Source organism: Myxocyprinus asiaticus, chromosome 40 (assembly GCF_019703515.2).
Source record: "Myxocyprinus asiaticus isolate MX2 ecotype Aquarium Trade chromosome 40, UBuf_Myxa_2, whole genome shotgun sequence".
Lineage (NCBI taxonomy): Eukaryota > Metazoa > Chordata > Actinopteri > Cypriniformes > Catostomidae > Myxocyprinus > Myxocyprinus asiaticus.
This window is the reverse complement of record NC_059383.1, coordinates 33,148,067-33,174,550: the sequence shown is the minus strand read 5'-3', so window position 1 is coordinate 33,174,550 and position 26,484 is coordinate 33,148,067. Positions and strand designations below refer to the sequence as shown.

At 37.0% G+C, this 26,484-nt stretch overlaps 2 protein-coding genes and 1 long non-coding RNA gene across 6 annotated transcripts; all 3 read left to right on the top strand.

Annotated features, from left to right (window-relative positions):
• The first annotated feature begins 4,804 nt into the window (after positions 1-4,804).
• LOC127431198 (uncharacterized) lies at positions 4,805-6,569 on the top strand. 2 transcript variants are annotated; one of them, XR_007895540.1, is made up of 4 exons: positions 4,805-4,923; positions 5,610-5,770; positions 6,134-6,322; positions 6,423-6,569. It is a non-coding gene; the product is annotated as an uncharacterized LOC127431198 (long non-coding RNA). The 2 variants fall into 2 exon arrangements; XR_007895539.1 differs by having other exon boundaries at positions 6,130-6,322.
• A 499-nt stretch (positions 6,570-7,068) lies between these two features.
• Positions 7,069-16,464, top strand: LOC127431196 (zinc finger matrin-type protein 1-like). Of its 2 annotated transcripts, none has more exons than XM_051681511.1 (7): positions 7,069-7,408; positions 9,613-9,719; positions 9,844-9,933; positions 10,228-10,366; positions 10,452-10,715; positions 10,950-11,040; positions 12,895-16,464. In XM_051681511.1, the coding sequence occupies exons 3-7, from the start codon at positions 9,931-9,933 to the stop codon at positions 13,832-13,834; spliced, it is 1,437 nt and encodes a 478-aa protein (XP_051537471.1). In that variant the 5' UTR covers positions 7,069-7,408; positions 9,613-9,719; positions 9,844-9,930; the 3' UTR covers positions 13,835-16,464. The 2 variants fall into 2 exon arrangements, with proteins under 2 accessions (XP_051537471.1, XP_051537470.1); XM_051681510.1 differs by lacking the exon at positions 7,069-7,408 and adding an exon at positions 7,769-7,984.
• A 4,408-nt stretch (positions 16,465-20,872) lies between these two features.
• Positions 20,873-25,204, top strand: LOC127430805 (uncharacterized). Of its 2 annotated transcripts, none has more exons than XM_051680882.1 (7): positions 20,873-20,965; positions 21,716-22,066; positions 23,053-23,154; positions 23,448-23,534; positions 24,101-24,134; positions 24,549-24,589; positions 24,735-25,204. In XM_051680882.1, exons 1-6 carry the CDS (start codon positions 20,920-20,922, stop codon positions 24,565-24,567), a joined length of 639 nt encoding a protein of 212 aa, XP_051536842.1. In that variant the 5' UTR covers positions 20,873-20,919; the 3' UTR covers positions 24,568-24,589; positions 24,735-25,204. The 2 variants fall into 2 exon arrangements, with proteins under 2 accessions (XP_051536842.1, XP_051536843.1); XM_051680883.1 differs by having other exon boundaries at positions 20,876-20,965; positions 21,345-22,066.
• The last annotated feature ends 1,280 nt before the right edge of the window (positions 25,205-26,484 follow it).

Here is a 26,484-nt window from a genome sequence, read left to right as displayed (position 1 = left end):
ATGAAGATGATGTGAAGAACCCAAGTGCAGATTATTTACAATGTGCATCCAATGTAAAAGTATACTGAACAAAACAAACTTAACTAGACGAGTATAACTATGACTATGACAAACAAGAACCAGGACAAGCAAAGAGGCAACGATACATTCACAATACACGACAAAGTGGGCCTTGCCCATGAGGGGCCAGACAGGAGGGTGCTGCAGACCACGGGGGACCAGACAGGACTGGAGACCAGCGTGTACCAAGAGACCAGGGCGGAGCGGGTGGAGAGATATTTTAAATCTCCAATCTATACTCCATTTTTCCAACTTTTTAATGGCTGACTGCATACTTGATCACTTGGGTCATATTTTGACTTCTCTTCTATATAGCATCATCATCGGCATATAATGCACACCCTATACCAGGACCTACGTTTTCAAATATATCATTAATCATAATATTAAAAAGTATTGGGCTAATGACACTCCCTTATGGAATACCATTTGCTGCATTAAAAACAGAAGACTGACATGAACCCACTTGAACCACAAATGTTTGATTAAACAAAAACTGTAATAGCCAATTGTACATTCTACCTTCTATTCCTATCTTTGATGCTTTAATTAAAAGACCTTCTCTCCATATCATGTCATATGCCTTCTCTCACCACGCAAACCATGCAGTTGCGTACAAGCTCTGCAAAAACAGCTTGAGGGGTGACATGTTGTTCTGGGTACACGCGAATACGCTGTTGTCTGTGGTCTCAGAGAGGTTCACGAAGCCCCCGGGTTCGAGTCAATAGGACCTTGGCTTCGGGTTTGTAATTTAAGATTTTTTTTTTTTTTACAGGCCTTCCGAACTTGTTTCGTCTACGCGCGCTCACTCAAACAGATATGCGCAAACGGATGAGGGGCCGTTCACATTGAACGTGTTTTTGCGTGCGTCTACTCTGTTTTTCCATTGTTTTTCTATGTAAACAAGCGCTGGACGAACGTCCTTGACTGCTGTACCGCATCTTGCCGTTTCTTCAGTGTCTCACGCAGGACCGGCACATTTTTAGACACTGTGTCAAGTTAAAAAGAACGTCAAGTTTCAAAAACGCATTTCGAGACACCTGCGTTCAGTTTCATTCGTTGTGCTGCGTCTAGACTGTTTTTAGCGCAGGTGTCACAAAGATTTAATGAGAACAAGTTCAGGCTGCAAGGAGCCTTTTTTTATTTTTTTTATTATTATGCTCTAGTGTGCTGAGGGTCTGCCGTGGCTTGTATGTTTACTGTTACAATACTGTAACGAATGTTGCCTACGATGCTTAGCCTACATAAAATACAGCCTTTTGCAACATGATGAACCACTGCAGCATTTGAATATAAGCTCCAGGTGAAAGTAAATAAGACAGAACTAGATTACTATTGTATACAACAAATTCTCAAAGAAATAATAATAACACTGTATCATATTATAATGACAATCTGGACAACAATAAATGTTAGGTTATAATATTAATATATACTGTAACAACTGAATTTCAAAATGTTTCTAGTTGAAGTAGTAGGTTTTGCACACACACACACACACACACACACACACACACACAAAGTGTTTTGTAAACATATATGTAGGTAAATATTGGAAAAACTGGAAAACATGCATTAATTATCTTTAACAAGATTTGTATTTCATTAAACATTTTGAATGTACTTGGCTACAACAGCTGATAGGAAGAATTTTAAATTATAATTTAAAATAAATTGTCTTTTTTTTTTTAGCGCAGTTTTTCAGAATGGGGCCCCAGGTTAGTTGGTTGCTTGGGGCCTCAGAAATCGTAAACCCACCCCTGATTGTTTAAATGCCCTGTTCCTTTCTTTAATTGCTTTACTACACCCTTCTGTCCACCATGGAATATTTTTCACTTTGTGACCTGCTGTTATTTGAGGAATATATACTGTAGTGTTGTAGCCTCTATTATTAAGGCCGAAAGAGATTTGCTAAATGTTTCAACAGATACTTCTGTCACTTTATCTCTATTAATTTAACAATAATTGTTAAATGAAGACCAATCTGCTTTTTCATACATCCATTTTCTTTGTAAGTAATGCCCAATATCACAATTATTAATATTTAATTTACAAACTATTGGAAAGTGATCACTTCCAATGGTGTTCTCACTGATCATATTCCATTCACATAACTAAGTCATCTCATCTCATTTGAGATTAATATTAAATCTATACTTGATGTCGTGTTCCCTATTACATTAAATCTAGTGCCTTCCCCTGTTTAAGCATACTAATGACCTATCATCCATGAATTGCTCTATTATTTCCCCATTGTAATCTGTCTTTTTACTACCCCATAACCAATTGTGAGCAATAAAATCTCCAACTCCTTTCCCCTGTTAACCTTTTCAAGAAAATTTTGTGAAATATTTTTACATGGATTATAAAAGTTATATACATCAAGTGATCCCCCTTGATAGAATGTGTTATGATAGAAATATTCTCTCTCATTCACCTCTGGAGGTGCCCTATATGCTGTTCCTTCTCTTATAAATGTTACTACCCCTCTAACTTCTATACCTCCACCATGTTTTGGCTTACACCATGATTCTTGAATACATACTATACTTGGCTTATGCTCTAAATCTAATACAAATGTTTCAAACTCTTGACCATTTGCTATAAGGCTTCTTGCATTCCACTGCAGTACACTTATTACCATCAGGCTAGTCAGATATCTGAGAAGCATCTTGTGTTATTGACAAAGGAAGTATATCAGGTAGCATATGAACTGAGATTCCAGAAATCCCTAAGAATCCTGATGTAGCTAAGATTGTTTTGATCTTGGCTGATCTACTTGACATCATAGCTGTGACATTAATCACCTTGACAATAAATGCCAAAAAAATGGTCATTATTAATGCGTGCTCTTTTAGAGAACACTGATGGTTACATTCTGCCTTTGAATTTTCTGTTTGCATATTCACTGTTTCTTGCTTGTTCTTAACCATTATCTCTTCCATCCTTACCTCCCTACTTCCACAAGCCTTCACTGCTTCAGCATAAGTAACTTTGTACTCAACTTTATACTCTGGACTTCTCTTGCTTTTATTTGCATCTCACACCCTCCATTTGTCATATTAGTGTTCTCCTCCACATTTTGCACATCTCATTTTTCCCCTACACACTGCTGCCACATATCCTATTCGCTGACATTTAAAACATCTTAGTGATATTGGGACATATTCTCTCACTGGATAGCTAATGTATCCCATTTGCACTTTCTCAGGAATTTTTCCTTCAAACGTCAACAGTATGCTCAGACTCTCTTGGCATTGTCCCTCATTGTTCTTGAACAATCTTATTACATTTATAACTTTACCTCCTTTTATATTTTCCTGGATTTCTTCGGTTGTTACAGGTAAATGTGTTGGTATTCCTGATATTACTACCTTTTCTCTCTTAGTTACTCCAGTCTCCTTGGTTCAGATCTTTTCCCCATTCAGTTCTTTAATCCGGAGTAATTTATTTCTTTGTGTAACATCTTTAACTATAACCAATACACTCCCTGTCCCAAATATCTAGCCATGTTAACTGGTCCAGTCGTTTTGTCTATAGCCTTGGATAATCCTACTGGATGCATGTGTTTTCCTGAAATATTCTCAAATGTCATCATTACTTTATATCCATTTAACTCACTATTTTGTGTAGATTCTTCTCTTGTACTTTCCTGACTTTAGTCATTTTTACTCATACCTTGTGCAGCCGGTACCATATATTCACTATCTTCCTGATCCTTCACAGATACAAACTTCTTGTGTTTTGTATTTTTCTTTTTTGTGTATACCTCCATAAATCCTGTGCTGTCTTCTATTATTGATCCATCAGAATCATCCTCCATGATTGCACAACAGCTTCCGTTTACAGTTTCAGCAATGACTGTTCCTTTTAATACTTGTTATTTTAATTTGTTTGTAAGTTAACTCAACTTTTACCCCACATACCACACCACTCCTGGCTGACCAAGGACAATCCTCTTCTTCTTTGACATTTAATGGCAGTTGGCAAACCAGCTTTTGGTGCATATTCCGCCACCTACTGGGATGGAGTGTGGAGCATTGATGTAGAGAGAAAACTACATACATTTTTTTTTTTTTTTTTTTAAAAAGGGAACCAACAAACTACATGTACATCTTAAATCCTAACCATTAACTCTGTGTCTTTGAGATATTTAAATAAAATGTTGAACACTCTTACAGTTGTATCTTTGTTTAACAAATTCTGCAGTGAAAGCTGATTAACTCCTATATCTCTAAGTGCTTCTATAAGTTGTAGTCTTTCATTGTCGTAACCTTTACACTTCATTAAAACATGCCAGACTGTTTCAGGAAGATCACATCTGACACAAAATCCGGATACATGTTTTCCAATCATATGTAGTGACTGGTTAAGAGCAGAATGCCCAATTCTGAGAAGTGATATAATACTGTCTTCCCTTCTATTCCCAAAACTTCCCCTCTCGCGCCCAACTATTCTCTGAATATTATATAGACAGCATCCTTTATTCTCGCTGTCCCATTTTCTTTACCACATATCCTTTACAGCTCCTTGACCAAGGACAATGGCAAACATGAGGGCTTAAATACAGAGACTGGGCAAAGAAGATAACAAGACAACCAATGACTAGCTAGAACTGATAACAAGATAACAAGACAATGAAACAAGAACCAATGAAAACAGAACTAATAAACCAAGGAACCAATAAGAACAAAACACTTGAAACATGGCAGTAACAGGAAATCACATGACATAAACAGGAACAGGAAACATGGCAACTAAACTATCAAAATGAAAGACATGAAATCAAAACATGAAAGTGAACAAAAATACAGAAACACGTGACTTGATTTATGGAAATATACTGAGTTATCGCAAAATGTGGTAAATATGAGGTCATTGTTCTAATGTGAATATAATACTGCAAAAACATCTGTAATGTTACTTAAAAATGATTTCTTGTAAAATGTACACTGCCGCTCAAAAGTTTGGGGTCACTTGACTGAAATGTTTCTCATGATCTTAAAAACCTTTTGATCTGAAGGCATATGCTTAAATGTTTGAAATTAGTTTTGTAGACAAAAATATACGTTGTGCCACCATATTAATTTATTTCATTACAAAAGTTTTTGAAATTGATGACTTGGACCAAATAATAAAGAAAAGCAGCCAATAAGTGCCCAACATAGATGAGAACTCCTTTAATACTGTTTAAAAAGCATCCCAGTGTGATACCTCAAGAAGTTGGTTGAGAAAATGCCAAGAGTACGTTTCAATTCTAAGCAAAGAGTGGCTACTTTAAAGATGCTAAAATATAACATATTTTTATATATATATATTTTCGGTTTTTTTAGTCACAAAATAATTCCCATAATTCCATTTCTGTTATTCCATAGTTTTGATGTCTTCACTATTATTCTATAATGTGAAGAAAAAATAATAATAAAGAATGAGTAAGTGACCCCAAACTTTTGAAAGGCAGTGTAAAAATGTTTACAATAATGTAAATTCTAAGTAAAGCAAATTGAAAATAGTGACTTCTCTCTTTGGTTGTTTCTCTCTCATTGCAGTATGGAATCGTTCTGGATGCAGGTTCCTCACACACTGCTATGTACATCTACAGATGGCCAGCAGACAAGCTGAACGGCACAGGCGTGGTCACCCAGCACAACGAGTGTCATGTCAAAGGTTAGGGAACCCAAGGGGCCACTGTTGGTATGAGAATTCTGAAGTGAGTGTATTGCTGCTTGCTGAACTACATAACATTTTGAAAAGTTGCATTTGCTTTAACAAAGCATACTTGTAATGTACTGTAGAAGGATTTCTCCATTTTAAGCTTTGCACTAAACTGTGTGTGTTGCCATTGACTGTAAATCACTATTATGCAGGGCCCAAGACATTTGTGTTTGCATAGCTACCCTGTCTGCTTTTTGCATTTATTCATTTGACAAACACTTTTATCCAAAGCAATTTAATAATAATTTAATAATAATTATAATTTAATAATAATATTTTAATAATTTTCTTTATTTATCACACATTATACATTTGCACATATACAGTGAAATTCTTCTTTTTCACATATCCCAGCTAGGCTGGGGTCAGAGTGCAGGGTCAGCCATGATATGGTGCCCCTGGAGCAGATAGGGTCAAGGGCCTTGCTCAAGGGCCCAACAGTGGCATATTGGCGGTGCTGGGGCTTGAACCCCCGACCTTCTGATCAGTAACCCAGAGCCTTAACTGCTGAGCCACCACTGTCCCTCCAATTTACAATGCATTCAAGGTATACACTTAATCAGTAGTGTCCTACGGGAACCGAACCCATTGTTAGCGTAAAGCAGTAACAGACTTCACTATCTTTCATCTTGCTCTCTTTTTTTCAGCATTACCAGCCCTGAGAAATCAGCGGAGGTTCTTCCAGAAGTAGGACAAAAAATCAATTCCTTTCCCTTCAGCTTTCGAGGAGCAGTTGTTTTGAGCGATATGTTATTACTGATGTATATGACTTTCTTTCTCCTGCAGAACACAACTGAAGATTTTTAGAAGAATATCTCAGCTCTATTGGTCCTCACAGTGCAGTTGAATGGTGACCAGTATTTGAAGGTCCAAAAAGCACATAAAGGCAGCATAAAAGTAATCCATACGACTCCAGTGGTTAAATCCATCTTTTCAGAAGCGATATGATAGGTGTGGGTAAAAAAACAGAACAATATTTCAGTAATTTTCTATAAATATCTCCACTTTCACTATTCTTCAGGCATATCACCACCTGCTGATTGGGGTTGGTCAAAGGTGGAGATTTATAGTAAAAAAGGACTTAAATATTGATCTGTTTCTCACCCACAGCTATCATCTTGCTTAAGAAGACATGGATTTAACCACTGAAATCATATGGATTACTATTATTCTGCCTTTTTATGCTTTTTGGACCTTCAGAGTTCTGGCCACCATTCACTTGCATTGTATGAACCTACCGAGCTGAAATGTTCTTCAAAATCTTTGTCTGTGTTATGCAGAAGAAAGAAAGTCATGCACATCTGGGATAACATATGAGTGAGTAAATGATGAGAGAATTTTTATTTTTGGGTGAACTAACCCTTTTAGTCTCCTGGGCTCAGGAAAAGCAACCTCTGAGCAATACAGATTTTCTCTGGGAATGCAATGCATTGCATCACTGAAGTTCTGTAAATTCCTGAATTTCACATCTACCTCTTCTTCTTTTTATTTCAGATGACCAACAAAGCTTCCAACTTGAAAAAAAAAATACTTAAAGGAATATTGTGCAGTTGCGGTGTATGTACAAGTGCTGACGCTGAGAGGTTACCGCTTTGATGAGCGTTCCTTCTGTAACGTTGCTTTCCAGAAAAAGGTGAGTTCATTAACATGGTGGTTGTGCTTACATATCACAGAGCAACCTCAATTACCACATTTGTAGAAAGACGAACCATTTTTCCGGTTCTCTGCTGAAAAGGTGTGTATTGCAAAATATGCAAATATACAGAATGTACTTCCAATCTACCTCACTTATGATCCACGCAGGTGAAGCGTCTGTGGGATTGGTGCTCGCTGGGTTATATACTCAGTTTAAGCGGTCTTATTACAGAGGAGCCTGTGATTTTACGGTGACAATTGCATTAACACACCAGATGATGGCAGTAAACAATTGTTCAGTCCAGTGACTGGCACGTAAAGAAATGTGATCCTACTGCGCATGTGCAGATTAGTTTCCTTCGTGTCCTAGACTTTATCATGTAGCGCTCCATGTTATTTTAGCCTATCTTTCTCCAGTTTAGGTTTATTTCCAGATTTAAAACAATGTCCGAGCTTGATGCTAGTTTATCGTGTTCTCCGCAGTGTGCGGAAACACACCGTGACAAAAATACAGGTGATATTAATCTAGAAACAGTACAAATCACTAACACCAATAATTCTCAGGTTGATCAAGGTGAGTCTAACAGCTAAAACCCTTCAAAACACCTTACAGGTTCGAAAATCACAACAATCTGGTTTTATTTGCATCGTATATTTGTGTTTGAGTTGTTTGTGATGGATTTATGGGCGCTAATAGAGCTTAGCAAGCAAACAGGCTAGGCTAAGTATTAGCACCCATCATTCACCTCAAACAACCACCACAACAATCCCTTTTTATTAAACAAACAATTTTGTTGTATTATCATCGTGCACAGGCGAATATTGGTGGACTTTATAAATCATACTGTACCCGTTTGTTAAGTAGGCTAGGCTATTTCGTCGATTAAACAACTTGTAAAACAGATTAATTCGTCACATTAATAATAATTTAGTCAAATAGTTTTTTTTTTTTTTTTTTTTTTTTTTTTTTTACTCTCCTAACGTATTATTCAAAATTTTCTGGAGAGTAACACTTAATTTGTGCCTTTTTATTTACATGCTGAGTGTTTGAGTAGTCGATTGATTTCTGGAAAATGTAATGCCATTCCAATTAAATGTATACACTTAATGTCACATTATAAAGGGTAGTGAGATGTCTCTTTCTAATGGACTTTAATTCAAACATAAATACATTAAAAAGAGTCCTAATGCAGGTATTCCGTATGCCATTATAGACTTTTTAATGTGAAATTGTAATTAGATTATTCTGAAATTAAAATAAGTTGACAGATTCAGCAACATTCAACAAGCAGAATGATCTGAAACGTTAGGCTGGTATACAAATGAAAACAAAATGGATTTCAAGTTATGTGTAACAAATATATTTAAGAGTGACATGAATTATCATTCTTTGAATTTAAAGATGTGTGCATGGCAGCAGGGTATTCATTCATGGAAAGCCGAAAGAAACAGCATGCTCATTGTGTTAAAGTTTCTAGGTTTCACCAGCATTTTACCATAAAAACCTTACACCGTACATATAACGGTTTCATGGGACCTGATCTTTTCCCTGGTGCTTTAGAATACTTCTGATGTTGTTTTACCTTAAATGTGAGCTGTAATGTTATTGGCCATTTAAAACACATTCATGTAAGTTTTTTTCAGATTGTAGGCATGAATGGGGGTGGGGGGGAACTGGTGCATATATGATCAGAGTCGCTCTGATATTTGTAAGATTATGCTTGCATATTTTGTGAAAGATCATTAGGATATTTAGCATTCACACAGGGCTCATTTTTGCATGTGAAACACACACAAAACTAATTTCTTATCTAAATTGTTGCATTTGATTGATTGCAACAAATTATACAAGAATGGATTTGCGAACAATTTACACACATTCGCTCTGCTTGTGTTTCATGAAAGAGGTCCAAAAATCACAGTTGGCCAGTAGTTATACTCATGTGTTTAGGAGATAAACTAGTGAAACTACTGAATGCATGAGATGAAGATGTACAAAAATATTTTTTTTATTCATAAAATCCATGCTCTGTGAAAGTCAGTTTTATGAAATGTGTTTGTGGATCAGATCTCACTTGAACAACCCTCACTAGTCATGCTGCATTTCATCAAATTATACACTGCTTATTTTAGTGTCAAGCAGGTAGTTGTTCTGTTTGCCTGTGTGTTTCATGTGTCTTTTACTCTCTGATTTTCCTGCAGAGTCTCAGAGAGACAGCGATCTCCTTAAAAACTTGCTGACAGAAAGTTATTGTCACGTTTGTGAGGCAACACTGCTTTATGAGTCCCAGAGAGTTTCTCATTATGAGGTTTGTGTACAAATGTCAGTCTGCTAAAAATATATATTTTTTAAAAGAATAAAAGGGTGAAATTAGTGTTGTTGCTTCACTTTTTTCTTCATGCAACCTCTAAAATGCAGTACTTTGTTACCAGGGGAAAAAGCACGCCCAAAAGGTCAGGCTGTACCTGCAGAACAAGAAAGCTGAAAGCAACAAACAGACCCGGGAATGCGGAGGCTTTATGGTAAATAGTGGATCAACCAAATTTGGAAGAACTTTTACACAGCTCCCTTCCATGCAACAACAGATTTTTGGGTCAACTTCTCCTTTATAGGGATAGTTCACCCAAAAATGAAAATTCTCTCATCATTTACTTACTCTCATGCCATCCCAGATGTGTATGACTCACATCTGGGATGGCATGAGGTTGAGTGATTGATAAGTTAATAACATTTTTGAGTGAACTATCCCTTTAAGTGTATGTTAATGCTTTAAGTCCTCTGGATTAAAAAAATAAAATAAAATGTATTTTTTACAGAGAGGTCTCTCTGCAGACCCAGACAAGTTCTGTGAGCTGTGTAACATGGTGTTCAGCTCCCATACTGTTGCCAAGTCACACTATGAGGGCAAAGTTCATGCCAAAAACTTGAAAAGAACTAACCCTCCGCAAATTATAGGTGAGTAGACTGTGGTCTGTCCATTACAGTATGGCGCTTAACCTTTACAACACCTCTCTTTATATTAAAAATTTGTGTCCAACAGTTTCTACGCCGACCTTAGAATCTGCAACTCCTGTAACCCAACCAGCAGAGGTTGCTGTGTCGAATCGGATAGATCAGGAGCAGGACAGCCCTGGTGTGGGTGATCAGGAGGTTGACCTCAGTGACCCCAACAAGTACTGTGCAATGTGCAATGCTTCTTTCAACAACCCTGTAGTCGCTCAGCAGCACTACAGCGGCCGGAAGCATCAGCGAAACCAGACCCGACAACAAATGCTGGACCAGATCGGAGATCAGTCAGAGCATGGTATACATTGATATCTATACCATGCTTAGCTACATTGGCTATTATTTTTTAACTAAATTTTTTTTTTTTACTTTATCCTGAAATATGGTTTTAGTTGATTTAAGGTTCACTACTTATTGAAGATTCATATGATGAGAAATTATATAAGATATATTTTGGTTCTTGAGGTTTTGTTTTCTTTCATTTAACTCTCGGTTTTCCACCTTTTTGGTTCTTCTCTATCACTGATGACAGTTAGCTCCCTGACTTGCCCGATTTGCTGTCTGACCCTCAGCTCAATAGAGATGTACCAGGCACACATGCAGGGAAACAAGCACCAATTGAAGTGAGTGTTACCACTGTCTGCATAATTCTACAGCTATTTAATCTGATACCTTATTTTATTAATGTTGCTAGAATTTTGTTCGTTCTTGGTTCAGATTGGATAAGCTGGTTCTGGTGATGCTTTGCTTTAGGGCTGGGTAGTACGGCGGTGTGATTATTGAAATACGTTAACTGGTAGAGTTTTAACTATAGTGTTAATACCACAGTAAATATATTTGAGCGACTATCAGTGGGCAGGACTGCTTTATGTTATTTGCATGTGAGAGCAACAAGAAACATTGAGTAATGCAAAAATACAGTCAAGATAAAGGGTTGCCATTTTACCACAGTGGGCCTGTCATCTGTGTACCTCAGCAAAAATCGAGATTCATCAGACCAGGCTATGTTTTTCCCGTATTTAACAGTCCAGTTTTGGTGAGCCTGTGCCCACTGCAGCCTCAGCTTTCTGTTCTTGGCTGCCAGAAGTGTTGTAGCCCATTGGCCTCAATGTTCAACATGTGCATTCTGAGATGTTATTCTGCTCACTACAATTGTACAGAGTAGTTATCTGAGTTACTGTAGCCTTTCTGTCAGCTCAAACCAGTCTTACCGTTGGCCTCTCTCATCAACAAGGCATTTCCATCCACAGAACTGCCACTCACTCTATGTTTTTGTTTTTGCCACCATTCTGAGGAAACTCTAGTGACTGTTGTGTGTGAAAATCCCAGAAGATCAGCAGTTACAGAAATACTCAAACCAGCCTGTCTGGCACCAAAAATCATGCCAATCACTGAGATCACATTTTTTGCCCATTCTGATGGTTGATGTGAACATTAACTTAAGCTCCTGATCCGTATCTGCATGATTTTATACATTACACTGCTGCCAAACGATTGGCTGATTAAATAATTGCATGAATAAGTAGCTGTACCTGATAAAGTGGTCGTGAGTGTATATATTTTGTTACATTTATTGTTTACATGCATTTTTTGTACCATTTACAAGTATTTACATTGAGATGTAGAACAAGTTATAAAATAGTTTGGTGTCTGAAAGAGTAGTATCAGTTCAGCAGCGTCTCACAATTTAAAAAAATTAATACGTTTAAGAGAGGAGTCATACGGCTTCAATACTGCATTCATGCTATGTGCAAATGTTGTTTTTGATCAATAACTGACTGTTAAATACAGAAAGGGTATAAAAAGAAACAATTCAATGACAAATGGAATGCGTGGATGTCGTTTTTGGACACGTTACACAAAATGAGCCAAACCAAACTTAAGGATCTCAATATACTACTCAGTCACTGGAGAGTGAAATTTTGTACATTTACAGACATGCACACACATTTTTAGTCACATGGCGCAGAATTTGGTTGTGTATGCAAGTAATTTACTCACGTTGTAGATGGTTGCACATAGATTAAAGATCGATCTTGGGATTTTAATAATCAATATCGTAATTGCTCAAATGATAGATTGCAATTAATTGAAAAATCTACATTTTTACCCAGCTCTAGTATAACTTTATGCTGATATACGACATCCTTCAACATTAATAATAGACCGATATATCTGCCAAGCTGATTAATTAGGGGATATTGAGCCATTTTGAGGTTAATGCATCTGGCAAGTGAATTTTAAGTGAATAATAAGTCAATTACATGATAATATCAATATTATACCAGCAATGGGCCAAACTGCTCTTTAGATAATGGTATTGGCCATGGGGAAAACCCATATCAGTCAACCATTGTTTTACCATCAACTGTTTATTTTTTATTTATTTTTTATGAATTTAGAAAAATGTAAGTTATTGAAAAGATTACCTCCTTGCTCCTTTCATATCTTACACTGCTCTACCTCTATTCACTCAGAGAGAAAAAGGTTATGGAGCTGTGCAAATCTCAGAAGAAAGTGTACGACTCCTACCAGGACGAGCTGGCTGACTATATCCAGGTGCAGAAGGCCCGAGGCCTGGAGCCCAAAGCAGGGCTGGGCACTGTGGGACAAGCAAGCAAGGACCTGGATGAAACTATAAATGAAAGTCCACAGACAGGAGAAACGATTCCTCAGCTGCCTCCACCTCGTGGTTTCCATCAGCCTCACTGGCCTCCACAATTACAATCTCAGGTCAATAATTTTGGCTTCGGGATGAGAGGGCCTGTCCCACACTATCAGCCTGGATATATGCCCCAACCACTGCCTCATTTCATGCCTGGTCAATTATATAAAAGAGGGCGGAGCCCTGACTCACATAGCTCCTCATCTTACTCAGACTCCTCCTCCTATGCTAGCAGCAGCAGTAGTGATAGCAGCAGCAGCAGAGAGAGGAGAAGAAGAAAGAGGAAAATGAGAAAGCAAGGGATCAAAAGGAGAGACCAGGAGGACGAGTTTGATACGGACAGGAGAGGAAGAGACAGAGAGGAAAAGAAAAAGAGGTTGAAAGGAGACAGAAGAGGAAGTGTAGAGGGAGAAGAGGACAGAGAGACCAGGAGATGGAAGGAGAAAAGAAAAAAGGAGAGAAGCCAGAGTGAAGACGAGGAGAGCCAAATTAAAAGACGACAGAGCAAGAGAAGTAGGAGACATGGGGACGGACAGCATGCAAAGAGACGAAAAGAGGCAGAGCTTATGGAAAAAGAAGGGACGGAAGTGCAAGGAAAGAGTGAGGAACCTGTTGAGGAAAAGACAGAAGCAAAAGATGTCAAACAAAAGCACAAAAAAGACAAAAAGAAAGGAAAAGAGAAGGTGAACCAAGAGGACAACAGGACAGAGGAGGAAAGACTCTGGGATGAGACAATTCTTGGTATTTTTTAAAGGCAGATGGCTGATGCTTTGACAGTATTATACAAATAAAACTGCACAGGACCTCAGAAGAGAGGTTTGCTGAAATCAATTGGACTCATCTCACTCTATATGCTACCTTTCATTCAGTAACACGCGTCTGCTACTGCAGACATTAAGATGTCTTTAGAGCTGCACTTCTCTTCTGGAGAATTTAGTGGGTGAACCTCACGAAACTTTAGGACCATTAAGACATTATTTTCATGACAATTAAGCACATTTTCTACTCAATTCTCATTACTGTAATGGAAAAAATAGAGGAAAATATCATTTAAATTTCTGTAATGCAGATTATTTTATTTTTTATTTTTTTTTAATTCTAAATTATTGTGGTAGTATTTGACGTGCTGTTTCAAATAAAATAACTGTCAAATAAAAAAGTCACCAAAATCTATTTGGTCCTCAAAAAGGCTTAATTGTCTTATCATTTCTTATTTTTTGTCTTGATTTTTGGGTACAATGTGACCTGAGAATGTTTTCGTGAGATTCACCCGAATGGGGGTGCAACAGCTTGTCACTGGGGCAGGGTAAACCCACTGTATCCTTTGTGTCAGTTGGAATGTATTTGTATCTTATCTGTCCCTTAAGGGTATACATTTGTACCTTAAGGTATAAAGGTATAGTGTTTGTAACTTTGAGGGTATTGCTCCAGTGAAAGGCTGGTATACCCATAAAGGTAAAATTTTAGCAAATTTTTCTGATTGTTGTTGTGAAGCAAATATGTGATACAAAACACACTACATACCATAAATCCATTTGCCTACATGCTTTATGCCTAGATTAAATAAACCCCTCCCACTATTCGGTTGTTTTCATGATTTTGTGGAGCATTTCCACTTTCTGTCGTAAGGGGACGTATTAGCTTCACTGATTAGCTGCACATCCGCCGTCTTTACTGGCTGGATACATATTTGGTTTACAGGTCGACTCTGTTCAGGTCTCAAGACAGGGTTCCCACATGTCCTGGAAAACCTGGAATTTTGCTATGCAGTTTTCCAGTCATGGAAAATGAGAAAAATACCTAAATGACCTGGAAAATAATTATTTGTCCTGGAAAATATTTTAGTATAATATAGAACTGTTTGATTGTGTTGCTAACAAAGGTTTTGTACATGTACAGAAACATGGTAACAATGGGGACTCGGAACAGGAGTCAAATTCAAAAATTTCTCTGCCGCCGGCTGCGAATTTTGTAACAAACATCAACGATTAACTGTCATGAACGATTCCCTTTCACATACTTTCTCTGCTCATCTGCTGTGATCTCTGCTTTGCTCCGACAAAATAGTTTAAGTATTAATACAGTACAAAATAAGATTTTTGTTTTTTTGCTGTTATATTAACCACAAAAACATTTGAGTTATAAACTTTAGACGGCAATGGCAGTCGGACCACTGATTTAAAAAAATAAATAAAATTCACACCCTGAGTTGGTGATGAGGGCTTCACAGCTGGGGATGAGAATTAATTTTCAAGAATTCAATGATCGGAGTCTGCATATACCGCGTTTACCACATATGGAATCTAGTCAAAAATGGCATTGGCTATAAAATGCAGAATGTCATGAAATATTACATATTTGGACATTTCATTGCACAGTTAATCAAATTAAAATTGTGATATGTCCTAGTGTGATAATTAAACTGCAATATTTGTAATGTATTGAATAAATATATAATCTGCAAGTGATGCATGCTTCAAAATGGATGTATGAAGCGCTCATACACTGAAAACACCTCATCATGATCATCTTGCATGCTCTTGCGTGTGTGAGATGACGGAGAGCAGAACACTCTGAAGTGTGCAGCACATACAGACTATGTATTTATTTTATTTAATCACAGCTTTATGGGAATTAATCACACTGGGCCATGTAGTGAACTGCTTATCTGGAGATGAGAAACTACCATCAAAAACACACTGAAACATCAAAATAAAAGCTCGGTTTAAATGGACACATGTATTTTTGCTTATATATTACATTTGTTGGGCACATAAAATGTCCTGGAAATATCCTGGAAAATTGAGCCTCGAAAAGAGTGGGAACCCTGCAAGAGAGAATGTAATTAATAAACTTTAACTTTCACAGTGGAAATCTGATCTGCACACAGTAAACAGTTTTCCATCAGAAAACTCAGACTGCAATACTTTGTTATAGGTGTGTGTGAGAGAGAGGGAAACAGTAATCTGATATCAGTCTCATTTGATGCTGTTTACTGAGTGTGGGAATGTTTTTGTTTACTGGTCTAGCAGGTGCTTCAGTTAAATGAGGACACTGCTGTGATTGCTGTTCTGTTGACTTCCGTTTTGCTCAGATATATACTTGCAGTTAGCACAATCATGAAATCACATATATTTTGTATCAAACCTGATTTCTAAAGTATGGATTAAACAATCTTCACTTGTATTCATGATTTTGATTCAAAGAATTTCTCAGGGAGCATATTGATCATGGGAACATCTGTTTTTGTTTTATTATCTTATCAAATATTGTGAAAGTGTATGTGTGTGTGTATTTCTGTTTCAGAGGAAATGCTACTTGCTGTGTGAGCTTGTTGTCATGTCATTTAAAGGAAGAGTTAACACAAAAATTAAAATTCTATCATTTTGTCCACATTCATGTCATTCCAAACCTGTATGACTTTATTTCTTCTAATGAGAATTGTAGAGAATCTTAATGAACCTTTTTTCCATACATTTTATAGTGACCAAAAGAGCTCAATAAAAGTGGTCCATTAGACTCAAGAGCTGTATACCAAGTCTTCTGAAGCCATATGATAGCTTTATATCAGGAACAGACCGAAAAATAAGTAATTATTCACTGAAAATCTTCCCCTCAAGTGAGCTGTTAACTGGAGAGCCATTACAACCGGATTATTAAGTCAGTAAGCTCAATTCAAGAAACAAATCACTCTGATTTGTGAACTAGATCAACTGGTTAATTAAAAAGAACCGGCTCAGAAGAACGATTAGTTCACGAATTGGATTGATTCAGTTCTTTTTGGATCAATCATTGATCAATGATCTAGTCACAGCAGTTCATTATCACTATGAACCTGTATGGAAAATGGCTGCATGAACATTCTTTTCTCATTTTGTGTTCCTCGGGAAGAAACAGCAACGAAGTTGGCATGTTGTTTCAGAGAGTTCCCGTACCCTAGGATTGGCCACATTATGCTGACTACCAACAAGCACCAGCTCCTGTTAGACATTTTTGGATCGGCCTCAGTGTGTTTACTTACATGGCGCTACATGGGTGACCTGGGTTTAGATCCAATGTTGAAACCAAGAAGTAATCGCATTCACTTAATCAGTGACGAGTGTGATTCGGAGGTTGCATTTTTCCTTCTTACATAAATGTTTTACTCCGCTGATGGTTAGGTTTAGGTTGAGTTTGGGTTGGGGGGTACTGTTTATAAAATATGCATTCCTCTTCACTGTATTAAAGCCTGTACAGCTGAAAATATCTTGCTTCACCACTCGCTTTTGGCGCCCCTCCGTGGACATTACAGGCGGAAAATGGAGCGCACACATGCCCATACGCCCAATAACAGTTACCGCTTTGTCCACTGGGGACAGTGTTTCGGATTTCGGTGAGCACAGACCAATTTTAGCTCAAGAAAAGTCAACCTACTGCAGGTACATGCCGTGAGCATTGAGACTGGGTAAGCATCAAAGACTTTTAATACACATTATTAAACGCTGTGCCCAAAATGCGTTACACGGTTGAGTGTAATGTTGCGGAAATTTTATTATAAATTGTTGCCTCAGAATCCACCAGTCAATGGAAACAATTGTCACAGTGGTGAACTTCAAGACCAAATTATTTTAAATTCAGGACAGTAATATTGTTCATATCACACAAATTAAAGACTGTCATGTATTGAGCCGAGCATGTTTATGTCCATTAAATCATACAATGAACCATAGTGCCAGAAGAGCTTGTTTTGACATACAACAAAAAGAAAAGATTGGCAGTTAATAGAGCAGTTTCAACATTATAGGCCTCACATGTCACTCTTCCCACAGTTAAGAGCCACTGAAATGGACAGTGGCTATTAAGGAATCTGACCACAAAAGCCAACAATCTTAACCTGAATGCACAAGGCTTTTTTTGTTTTGTTTAAACAGATACTGCGCCATAATGTTAGAACTATAAAACAGACATAACATAAGAATGACATGATTGCCAGATCACCACTTCATAGTCTCAGACTAACCAGAAACAATGACCTAGTATCAATTACACAGATTTTTAATAAATACATTAACTTAACTTTACTTGACCACACAATCCACGTGTCTCTCCTTGCGAATGAACATCTCCGTCACTTTGTTGTAAAAGTCACCAACTTGTTGAAGATAGCCTCTCTTTCTCGATTTTTAATTGAAATTAACTTTGCCAAATCCGCGTAGTTTGTCAATGCTTTCACTGCAGATATCCATATAAGCTCTTAATAACACATTAGTTACGTGAACTTGAACGTGTTGACACAAAACACTCAGATTGTGTGACTGTAGGAAGGGGCTTCTGATGGGCTTACTCATTTTGGTAAGCATGCTTACCTTGGTCATTTGTAGTAGCGGGCATGGTTCAATCTGAATGAACATTACAGTGTTTAATGAAAGGGCAGTAAACAATGGAATCAGAGAAAGCATCACGTAAAGTGCTTATACCTGAGGGTGGCGCCAAAGCAAATAAAAGAATAACTGTCTGTGCTGCTCAAGTGCTCCATATAAGCTCAACCTTGCTTATATGGATGCACGTCCCTGACCTACTGTTTCCGATTTCACTGTTAGATCAGTCTGTACAAAACTATAGTAATTAAATAACACAAGGATGAGTAAATAATGACAGAATTTGAATGTGAGCTTTTACTTTAATTGATCTACACAATGAATCCAAATCCTGTTTTGACCTCCAAAGTCAATTTTATGTACCTATCTTCAAGTTCCAACCATAAACTTGCAATTCAGCATTATAGCCTATGCTTCAAAACTACATGAAATTCTTTCCAAGCCACAAAGTTAAAAGCCCTCCTAACATATGAGCTCGTCGACACTGAACCCCCCTGAGATCCCCTGTTTTCAAAGAATCATGTTGTTCAGCTCCTTGTGTCTTTGTCATACCCTCGTCCTCCGAGGCGTGTGCATCTCCCACATCCTCCTCTCTTCACGACCCCTCTACGGGCCCAGGAGCCCCTCCAGCCCCTCGAGAGACGAGGGCCAATGAACGAGACCTTAAACACTTTGGTTGAAAACTCCCACTCAAGTCCCCCAGAGTTTTAAATTCCAGAGTCCCACACACTCGAAAACTTTATTAGAGCAGTTTGTTACCTTATTAAATAATTGTGCATCTGTTCTTTTGTACAAGATAATTAACAGAAAGATTTGGTTTGCAGTGCATAACTACAGCTGTGTTTTGTTAGGTCTACAGTTTTGTCGACTGTAGAAAATACTCCTGTTGCTTAGGTAAAGAATGTGTTCGGAATCGGATTAAGATTCAAACATTATTTTAATTTTTTATGTATTGTTGACATACATGTCAAACCTAAAGATTTTAGAATAAGCTTCACCTGATAGCAGTTATAATATTGTTAAAAGGTAATTTAGCAACAATATGTAAACCAGGGAATGATGGGTGTAAAATGTGTTACAACATCTTCTGTTAAAGGAATACTTTGGGTTCAATACAAGTTAAGCTATATATTTCATGATTGATTGATTGAATGATGGATAGATTTATTCATGTAAGTGATCTTTGTTCATTAATCCAGAGTTCACAATGTGGTTTCTGTGATTAATTTCAAACCTATCTGTTTTTTTACATTATAAAATTTGTGTGAGATTTGACAGTGCAAGCCGTGGCATTCTGCAAACAGATGCAGGTGCGTTTCAGGTCACACACCTGTGTTTGGTTTAAGAATCATGTTTGGAGAAGCATTCGGTGTTTAGCAAGCCTACATGTGCACGCTCTTTTGGATTCAACAGAACAATGTCCCTGTAACATTCACTGCTGTTTCTGTAAAATAATTACCAGTGCTTGTGTATGGATATAGTTTGCAATTCATAAACACCTGGACATTTTATCTAGCATAAAATTCCTTGATCTTAATCATAAGTTAATAAATGTTTATTTGCAGATTTTATAAAGTATTCCTACATCTCTAACTTCATCAGCACACTCGTACGTTTTTGTTACGTTGGAGTGAACGCTCTAGAACAACAGAGGTCATTTTAGAGCCTGGACTTTTTTGTTCAGTGTTCTTAGAAAATAGATGTTCTTATCTCTAAGATGTGTGTTAAAGCCCACAGATATGGAGTGGTGGTGGTGTAGTGGACTAAAGCACTGAACTGGTAAGTGGAAGGTTGTTGGTTCAATCCCCACAACCACCACCACTGTGTCCTTAAGTAAGGCACTGAACTCCAGGTTGCCCCAGAGGGACTGTCCCTGTAATCAGAGCACTGTAAGTTGCTTTGGATAAAAGCATCTGCCAAATGCATAAATGTAAAGCCATCATAATGTCACCACATCAATACAATTGACTTTATTTTTGTTTAAATGTTACACTATAAATATGATTCGAAAACCTTGCAAAGCTTAAATACACTCCACGATCACAACAGATGCATTTGCAATGATGCAGAATTAGTCTAAACAAAACTTTGCTGTACAGCATAAATTTGGATTTTAGAGCTTGTTCATCAAACTGTAGGATTTTAGTTGCGTCATTTGATCTGTGGAACAGTCAGTGAGGGGGAAACGTTGGAAATATTCAAAGCTGTTTCATTGCTATTTTCTTTGGATGTTTTCAAATTCTCTTTTCTCTGAAAACAAGAATTCTGTTTCTGTAGTTCTGTTTCAGTGTATGTTGTGATTCTTGTGAATGTTGTGTGTGTATGTATGTTTCCTATGTTTCACTCTCTGATAGGCTGTCAGTAATTGGATCATTTGTTGTCTTGGCCCCACACACTGCAGACCCTCCTTTCTGTATGACACATGAACAGAAAGGAAAACACACACAGAGAGTTGGCAGCTCACATTCAGATGCCCAAGGATGACCTTCTCTAGCATGTGGATTGTTCTGTTCGTATGGATTGCAGGTAGGACCTTTTCTTTTCCAATACATTTTTATGGGTACTTTGTCAATTCTGATTTGTTTTTTCTAGAAATATCTGCCTCCAATGATGGTCTCAATGATGGCAATGATTGTCATAGAGGGCCGTAATACTTGTAGGTGATTTAAAATGTGTAAATAAGTATACGTTTGAAACTTTATTCACTAATACTCACCTCCATGCACACCTTTGGGCTATTTTGGATTTTCTTCCAAAATGAATATTGTCTGTTGTGTATATGGAGTTGTTTTCCATCCTCCGACATCTGATATGAAATATTATGCTTTTTCTGCTCATACAAACATGTGCCCACACAAGCATATCTCTAAGTATCATGGCGAAAATATGTGCCATTTTCTCCCAGGCACTGATATGACAGAGGGGGAAAGAGTTTTGCAAGAGGATATAGACAACAGAACTGCCTACAGTACCTGGGCTCTGTATCTTTTCAGATTTCCATTCTTACTAACAAGGAAATTATTGACGAATGTGTTTCTCATTCTAACTCTATGGCCTGTTATGAAAGTTGATTTCATCTCTTTTTTCGGTTACTGTTACTTTTGCACTTCTTAGTCTATTTCTTTTTTAACCCTTTGGCCTATTTTGCTGCTGTACTTGTGCTGTTGCAAAACATAATGACCTTTCACTGTGTTTGTGTATGCTGATGACATTCCAGAATTTATATTTAAACATAAAGCAAACTTTTTCACTTTTTTTATATATATTTTTTCAAAGTGGCCATGCTGCCCTGCTTTGGAGCTATGCCAACAGTTTTATACCCCAAAATCAATGGCTCGGAAACTCTGGCCTGCCAGTGCCCAGACTATTCTTGCCAGGTGGTTTATTGGTACAGATACCTCGAGAAAAACAACAGTCTTCAGTTCCTCATGTTTAGCAACAGTGCTGGCAGAGAGGAACACGGAGTGGACATAAAAAGTACCCGTTTCAAAGGTTCCGTGTCATCTGGACAGAAGTTGTTGTACAGCCTGCGTATTTCTGGACTGCAGGACGATGAAGCTGGTCTTTATTCCTGTGTGTTTAGGTCTAAGCATGAAATGCCTGTTGGATATTACATTAAACCTGGAGGTATGAGCAGTGCTATGTGCTCTTTCTTTCTTTCTTTTTGTTTTAAAGGAAAAACTGAATAACATGTAGTTCAAACAAATGTTGTGTTTTTCATTAAGTTAAGCAAGCATTAAGCCTGCTTATCCATTCATATTAGAAGACCAGAACTGTTGTAAAATCAAGATTTTAGGCTGAAGAAACTCAAGCAGATCAAAGAAACGAAGCAGAGACACTGAATATTGGTTTCCAGAGTAATGTTTGGAGTGTAATCGCTCTAACATTGACAGGTTTACCAAAACTATCCTCCAAGCATCTTGATCATCTGGTGTGGACTGTGGAGGTATAGAGATGTTTTCTTTATTCCTCATTCATCAACATCTCAAGATGATCTCAAGGTGATGAGGTCAATAGAAAGCTTCAGACAGATGTGTTCGGAGATGCTCAAGTACTTGGTCTGAGCTTCAATTCAGTTTATTTATAAAGCACTTTGCAAAATACATATTATAACAGCTTTACAGATTATAAGTACATAACTAGCCAAAATTAACCAACCAAACTGACATGTTCTGAATTTTCTGGTCTAGAAAGTTCATGTTGGTTGACATGGTTAAGTTGTTAGATACACTGAGTGCCAGTGTCTTTTAACTATTCTATCAGAACCTCTTGCATTGACAGTCATCGCTTGCATTAATATTATGTTCATCATTTCTGGTCTTTTAATTGAGTCTCTGGTACAGGGAGAAGTTGATTTATTTGATTTAGTTTTTTTTTTTAAGTTGTGTTGTTCCATACGTATCCATACATACCTAAGTTCTGAATGTATCTTTAGTTTGCCGCTTACCGAAAACGTACAACTAATATGGAGATCATTGTGAATAAAACCTTCATATAAAGAATGTGAATTCTTCACCATTCTTTTCGTTATTACCAGATCCAGCCTTTAGTGATTTATTTGGTTATTTAAAAAAAAAAAATGTGTTCCTTGTGATGTTCTCTTTGTTGTTCAGTGAGTCTTCCAACGCCACCGCCACCGCCGCCGCCGCCAACGGTCAAGACCAAAAAAACTGTGGGGACTTGTAGATGTAGAAATCCCAGTGTCTCTCCTAAAGGTACAGGCTGTACATTGTAAAAGGTGTTACCTTAAGGAGCTATTTCTACCTGATCTAACCCATAAAATGTGTATATTGGTGTAGCCCTGATGTTTTCAAGTTGATTCAGTGATGTAAAATAATCATTTTGACTTAATTAAGATGTTATCACATGAAGCATTCCCATTTTTAGGCTAATATTTTTTTTTAGAGGCACTGGTACAGTCATTTATGGTGCTTTTATATAGGTTTTCTTTGAGTTTGTTTACATATTGTATCATAGTTTGTGCTTAGTTTGTTGTGTTCTTTTGCAGGGTGTGAACATTCAGTGCTTTGGCCAAGCATCGGTGCTCTTCTGCTTTTGGCTGTTGCTCTTGCGGGCACACTTTACTATTTCAGTCGTGAGTACACACATGTGAACTGCTCACACATGTCTTAACAACATGCTAGAACATGATCTCAGTAGTCAGGGATAGTGTTTGTGTCACCCAATTCAAACTTCAATTTTGGTATACACTATGTTTACTCCATCTGAACATCTTGTATCCATTGTTTCAAATTTTATTGAAGTCCCATTTAGTCCCTAAATTCATTTTGCAATAGTTTTGTGGACATTAACAAAGTCTAGTGCACAAATAACTCCAGCTGACAAATTTTATGTTTTCCAAACGTTACATTGTGGTTGTGGGAATGTGGCATCTTCCTGAAAATGTTTCACTTTCAGAAAAAAATAAATAAATAAATTTTTAAGAGCACTTGTTCCTTACCTTCACATAACAATAGCTTGTTGGTACATTCCCAGTTTGGTGGTTTAGAGTTCAGTCTGGTAGAAACATCAGTCTAACACATGATAACAGTAGTGCAGTTATCTTAAATTAGAATTCTATATAAAAATTCATACATATTTTGAAAAAGTCTGTCTCGCTGATACTTTCATGAAATTTTTCTGTATGTGTTGGGACAACAGGTCTACCCAAGAAGTGCAGACATCGATTTACCAAGTAAGTTTCACCTGCCGCTGCATACTGATATTTCTGTGCTTTCTCTTTTTCAATCAGTTCATGTTGTTTATTCCTATGGCTACATTCAAATGGCCCTTAAATGACCATTTGGTCTTTCAAGCATAAAAATTTGCAAAATGTACAGAAATGTTTCAACCATTTTAATTTGCTCTTGTCATACAAACACAGTATATTAAATATATGTATACTGTATGTTACATACAGTATGTTAGATATGTGTTTGCATTGGCTATATTTAAACAGTTGGCCTCATCAGACTCAATTAAACTTAAACACTTAAGTTTTACTTTAAGTAATTTGTTTAACTTTTTCTCTCAATTTCATGTGCTTAGTCACAGTATTAGGTGCTTGGATTCATAAAAATAAAAAAAAAAACTGTCATTCTCTCCATAGGCCAAATCATTTGCGGTAAAGTGAAAGAACAGGCTCTTCAAGTAAGTATCTATAAATTGGTAACACACATTGCTTACCTTAGAAAAGCCTAAATGCAGTTTTTGCCTAAAATCTGACAGAAAACAGGATGTGTCTTATGTCAAACTTACAAGTCCTCAAGTATATTTTTGGTTTGTGCATTTGCAGGTGGTGGTTTTCTACTCTCAAAAGCAATATTTTCACTGTGGACCTGCTGAAGTCTCTGAAAATTCCTCAGGGTTTCACTAAAATCAAATATAATGGTTTACAACAGTGAGCTGTCAATTAAGAGATTAGTTTAAATTTACTCACAGGTCAGCGTTTCGTCTGAAGTTATTCAACCTTGATTACAATCCATTGGATTCATTGTCTGACTTGACTGAATTAAAACAAAGCTGATCCTACCAGCAGAATTACACAAATACTGAATTCACTCTAACCCTAGATTTACCCCAAATAACCTGCATTTAACCAGATGTATTTGTTTATAGTCTTAATTGACATTTTGTTTTTGTTTTATAGAATTATAAAAGAAGAGTCACATATTAACAAATGCTCAAACCCAGCACAGCATGCTGAATTTGTAACTGAATGTACAGTTGTCTTATTGAAGTATATTTCACATATGTCCTAATTCTACTGTGTGCTTTAAACTTTGTTTATGTTTAATAAATTACCTTAAATGCAATTCTGTTTCCCAGAATCTAAGCTTTTTTTCCTCTCATTCAGTGTTTATTTGTAAATCTGTGCGACTTAGTGATGTCCGATGACACGTCTGTGTTATATAGGGGTTTCACAGTGTACCCCTGTGTTACATATCTGAGGGTGTGTTGGTTTAGTTTGGGAGTTGACAAGTTTCCCCTCTCTAAATGGTGTGTTACCTTTATGAAATTATAATACAGAATAATACAGCCCAGAATCTGATCACATACACAAAGTGTGTGTTAGCTTTAAATGTTTATTGCACTCAATTATGTATCAATTCAAAGCAACAGACACACAAAAACAGCAGATTTCCATGGCTATAAGCGTCAAGAGTCTTACCGACTATTTGAGTCTTAAGTATTTGAGCACTTCAAAATGTCCTTTTAAAGAAAAATTGCACAAGCAAACTTTTCAAGCAAAACATTTCCAGAAGGAAGATTATTAGGTATTAAATGATGAAACAAAAGGTACATTGTTCAGAATGAAGACGCTTTCTGGTTGGCAATTATTAGTGAAACATGTCCATATGTGATGAACTTCACCTGTGTGAACTTGAAAGGAACTGATTTCAAACATCGGCTAAAAATCACCTTGGGACCAATTGGTTTCAAGTAAAAAAAAATATTTAAAAAAAAAAGAAGAAGAAAAAAGAAAATGTCCAATGTACTTTTTTCTATTCCCAAATGAGTCAACTAATCTTATTTGTTTTGAGATGCTCCAACAAAGTTCTTTATGGAAGAAACTTTGATGCCATTTAATTTGATATGCAGCTGTTCTTCTTGATACATTGAGGCAAATGAACAAACCCCTTCCTGTGTAAAAAGAGAGAACGTTATCTCCCTTGCATCGCTCGTTCAGCTTTGAGCTTCTCATCGCGATGCTGAAACAAAATTACCTCAGAGAGACCACAGACCTTGCCACATTGAGTGTCACAAGCACATAGACACTTGAGAGAAGACCTCCATTACATTGTTTAGTTTGTATAGTCTCTGAAGTAAAGGAGCATTGTTTGCATTATTTTTATTCTTCTTCTTAAGAAATTCAATGAAATATCACACCATATTTTATGCAGATTGGGAATGGAAGCAATAGTTAAACAGATCACATTTCCTTTCTTTATTGATTTTTAAAAAGGTCAGAAAAATGTTAACTTGTAAATATTAAACCATGTCAAATGTTTTATTTGTTAGGGTAATAACCTGCTACAAGGTAT

Coding starts and splice junctions, on each gene's coding strand:
- LOC127431196 (XM_051681510.1), top strand. CDS start 7,855: ATGTCCGAGCTTGATGCTAGTTTATCGTGTTCTCCGCAGTGTGCGGAA. Junction 9,934..10,227: donor GGGAATGCGGAGGCTTTATG/GTAAATAGTGGA, acceptor TATTTTTTACAG/AGAGGTCTCTCTGCAGACCC. Junction 11,041..12,894: donor GGAAACAAGCACCAATTGAA/GTGAGTGTTACC, acceptor CTATTCACTCAG/AGAGAAAAAGGTTATGGAGC.
- LOC127430805 (XM_051680882.1), top strand. CDS start 20,920: ATGACCTTCTCTAGCATGTGGATTGTTCTGTTCGTATGGATTGCAG. Junction 22,067..23,052: donor ATATTACATTAAACCTGGAG/GTATGAGCAGTG, acceptor TTTGTTGTTCAG/TGAGTCTTCCAACGCCACCG. Junction 23,155..23,447: donor TCCCAGTGTCTCTCCTAAAG/GTACAGGCTGTA, acceptor GTTCTTTTGCAG/GGTGTGAACATTCAGTGCTT.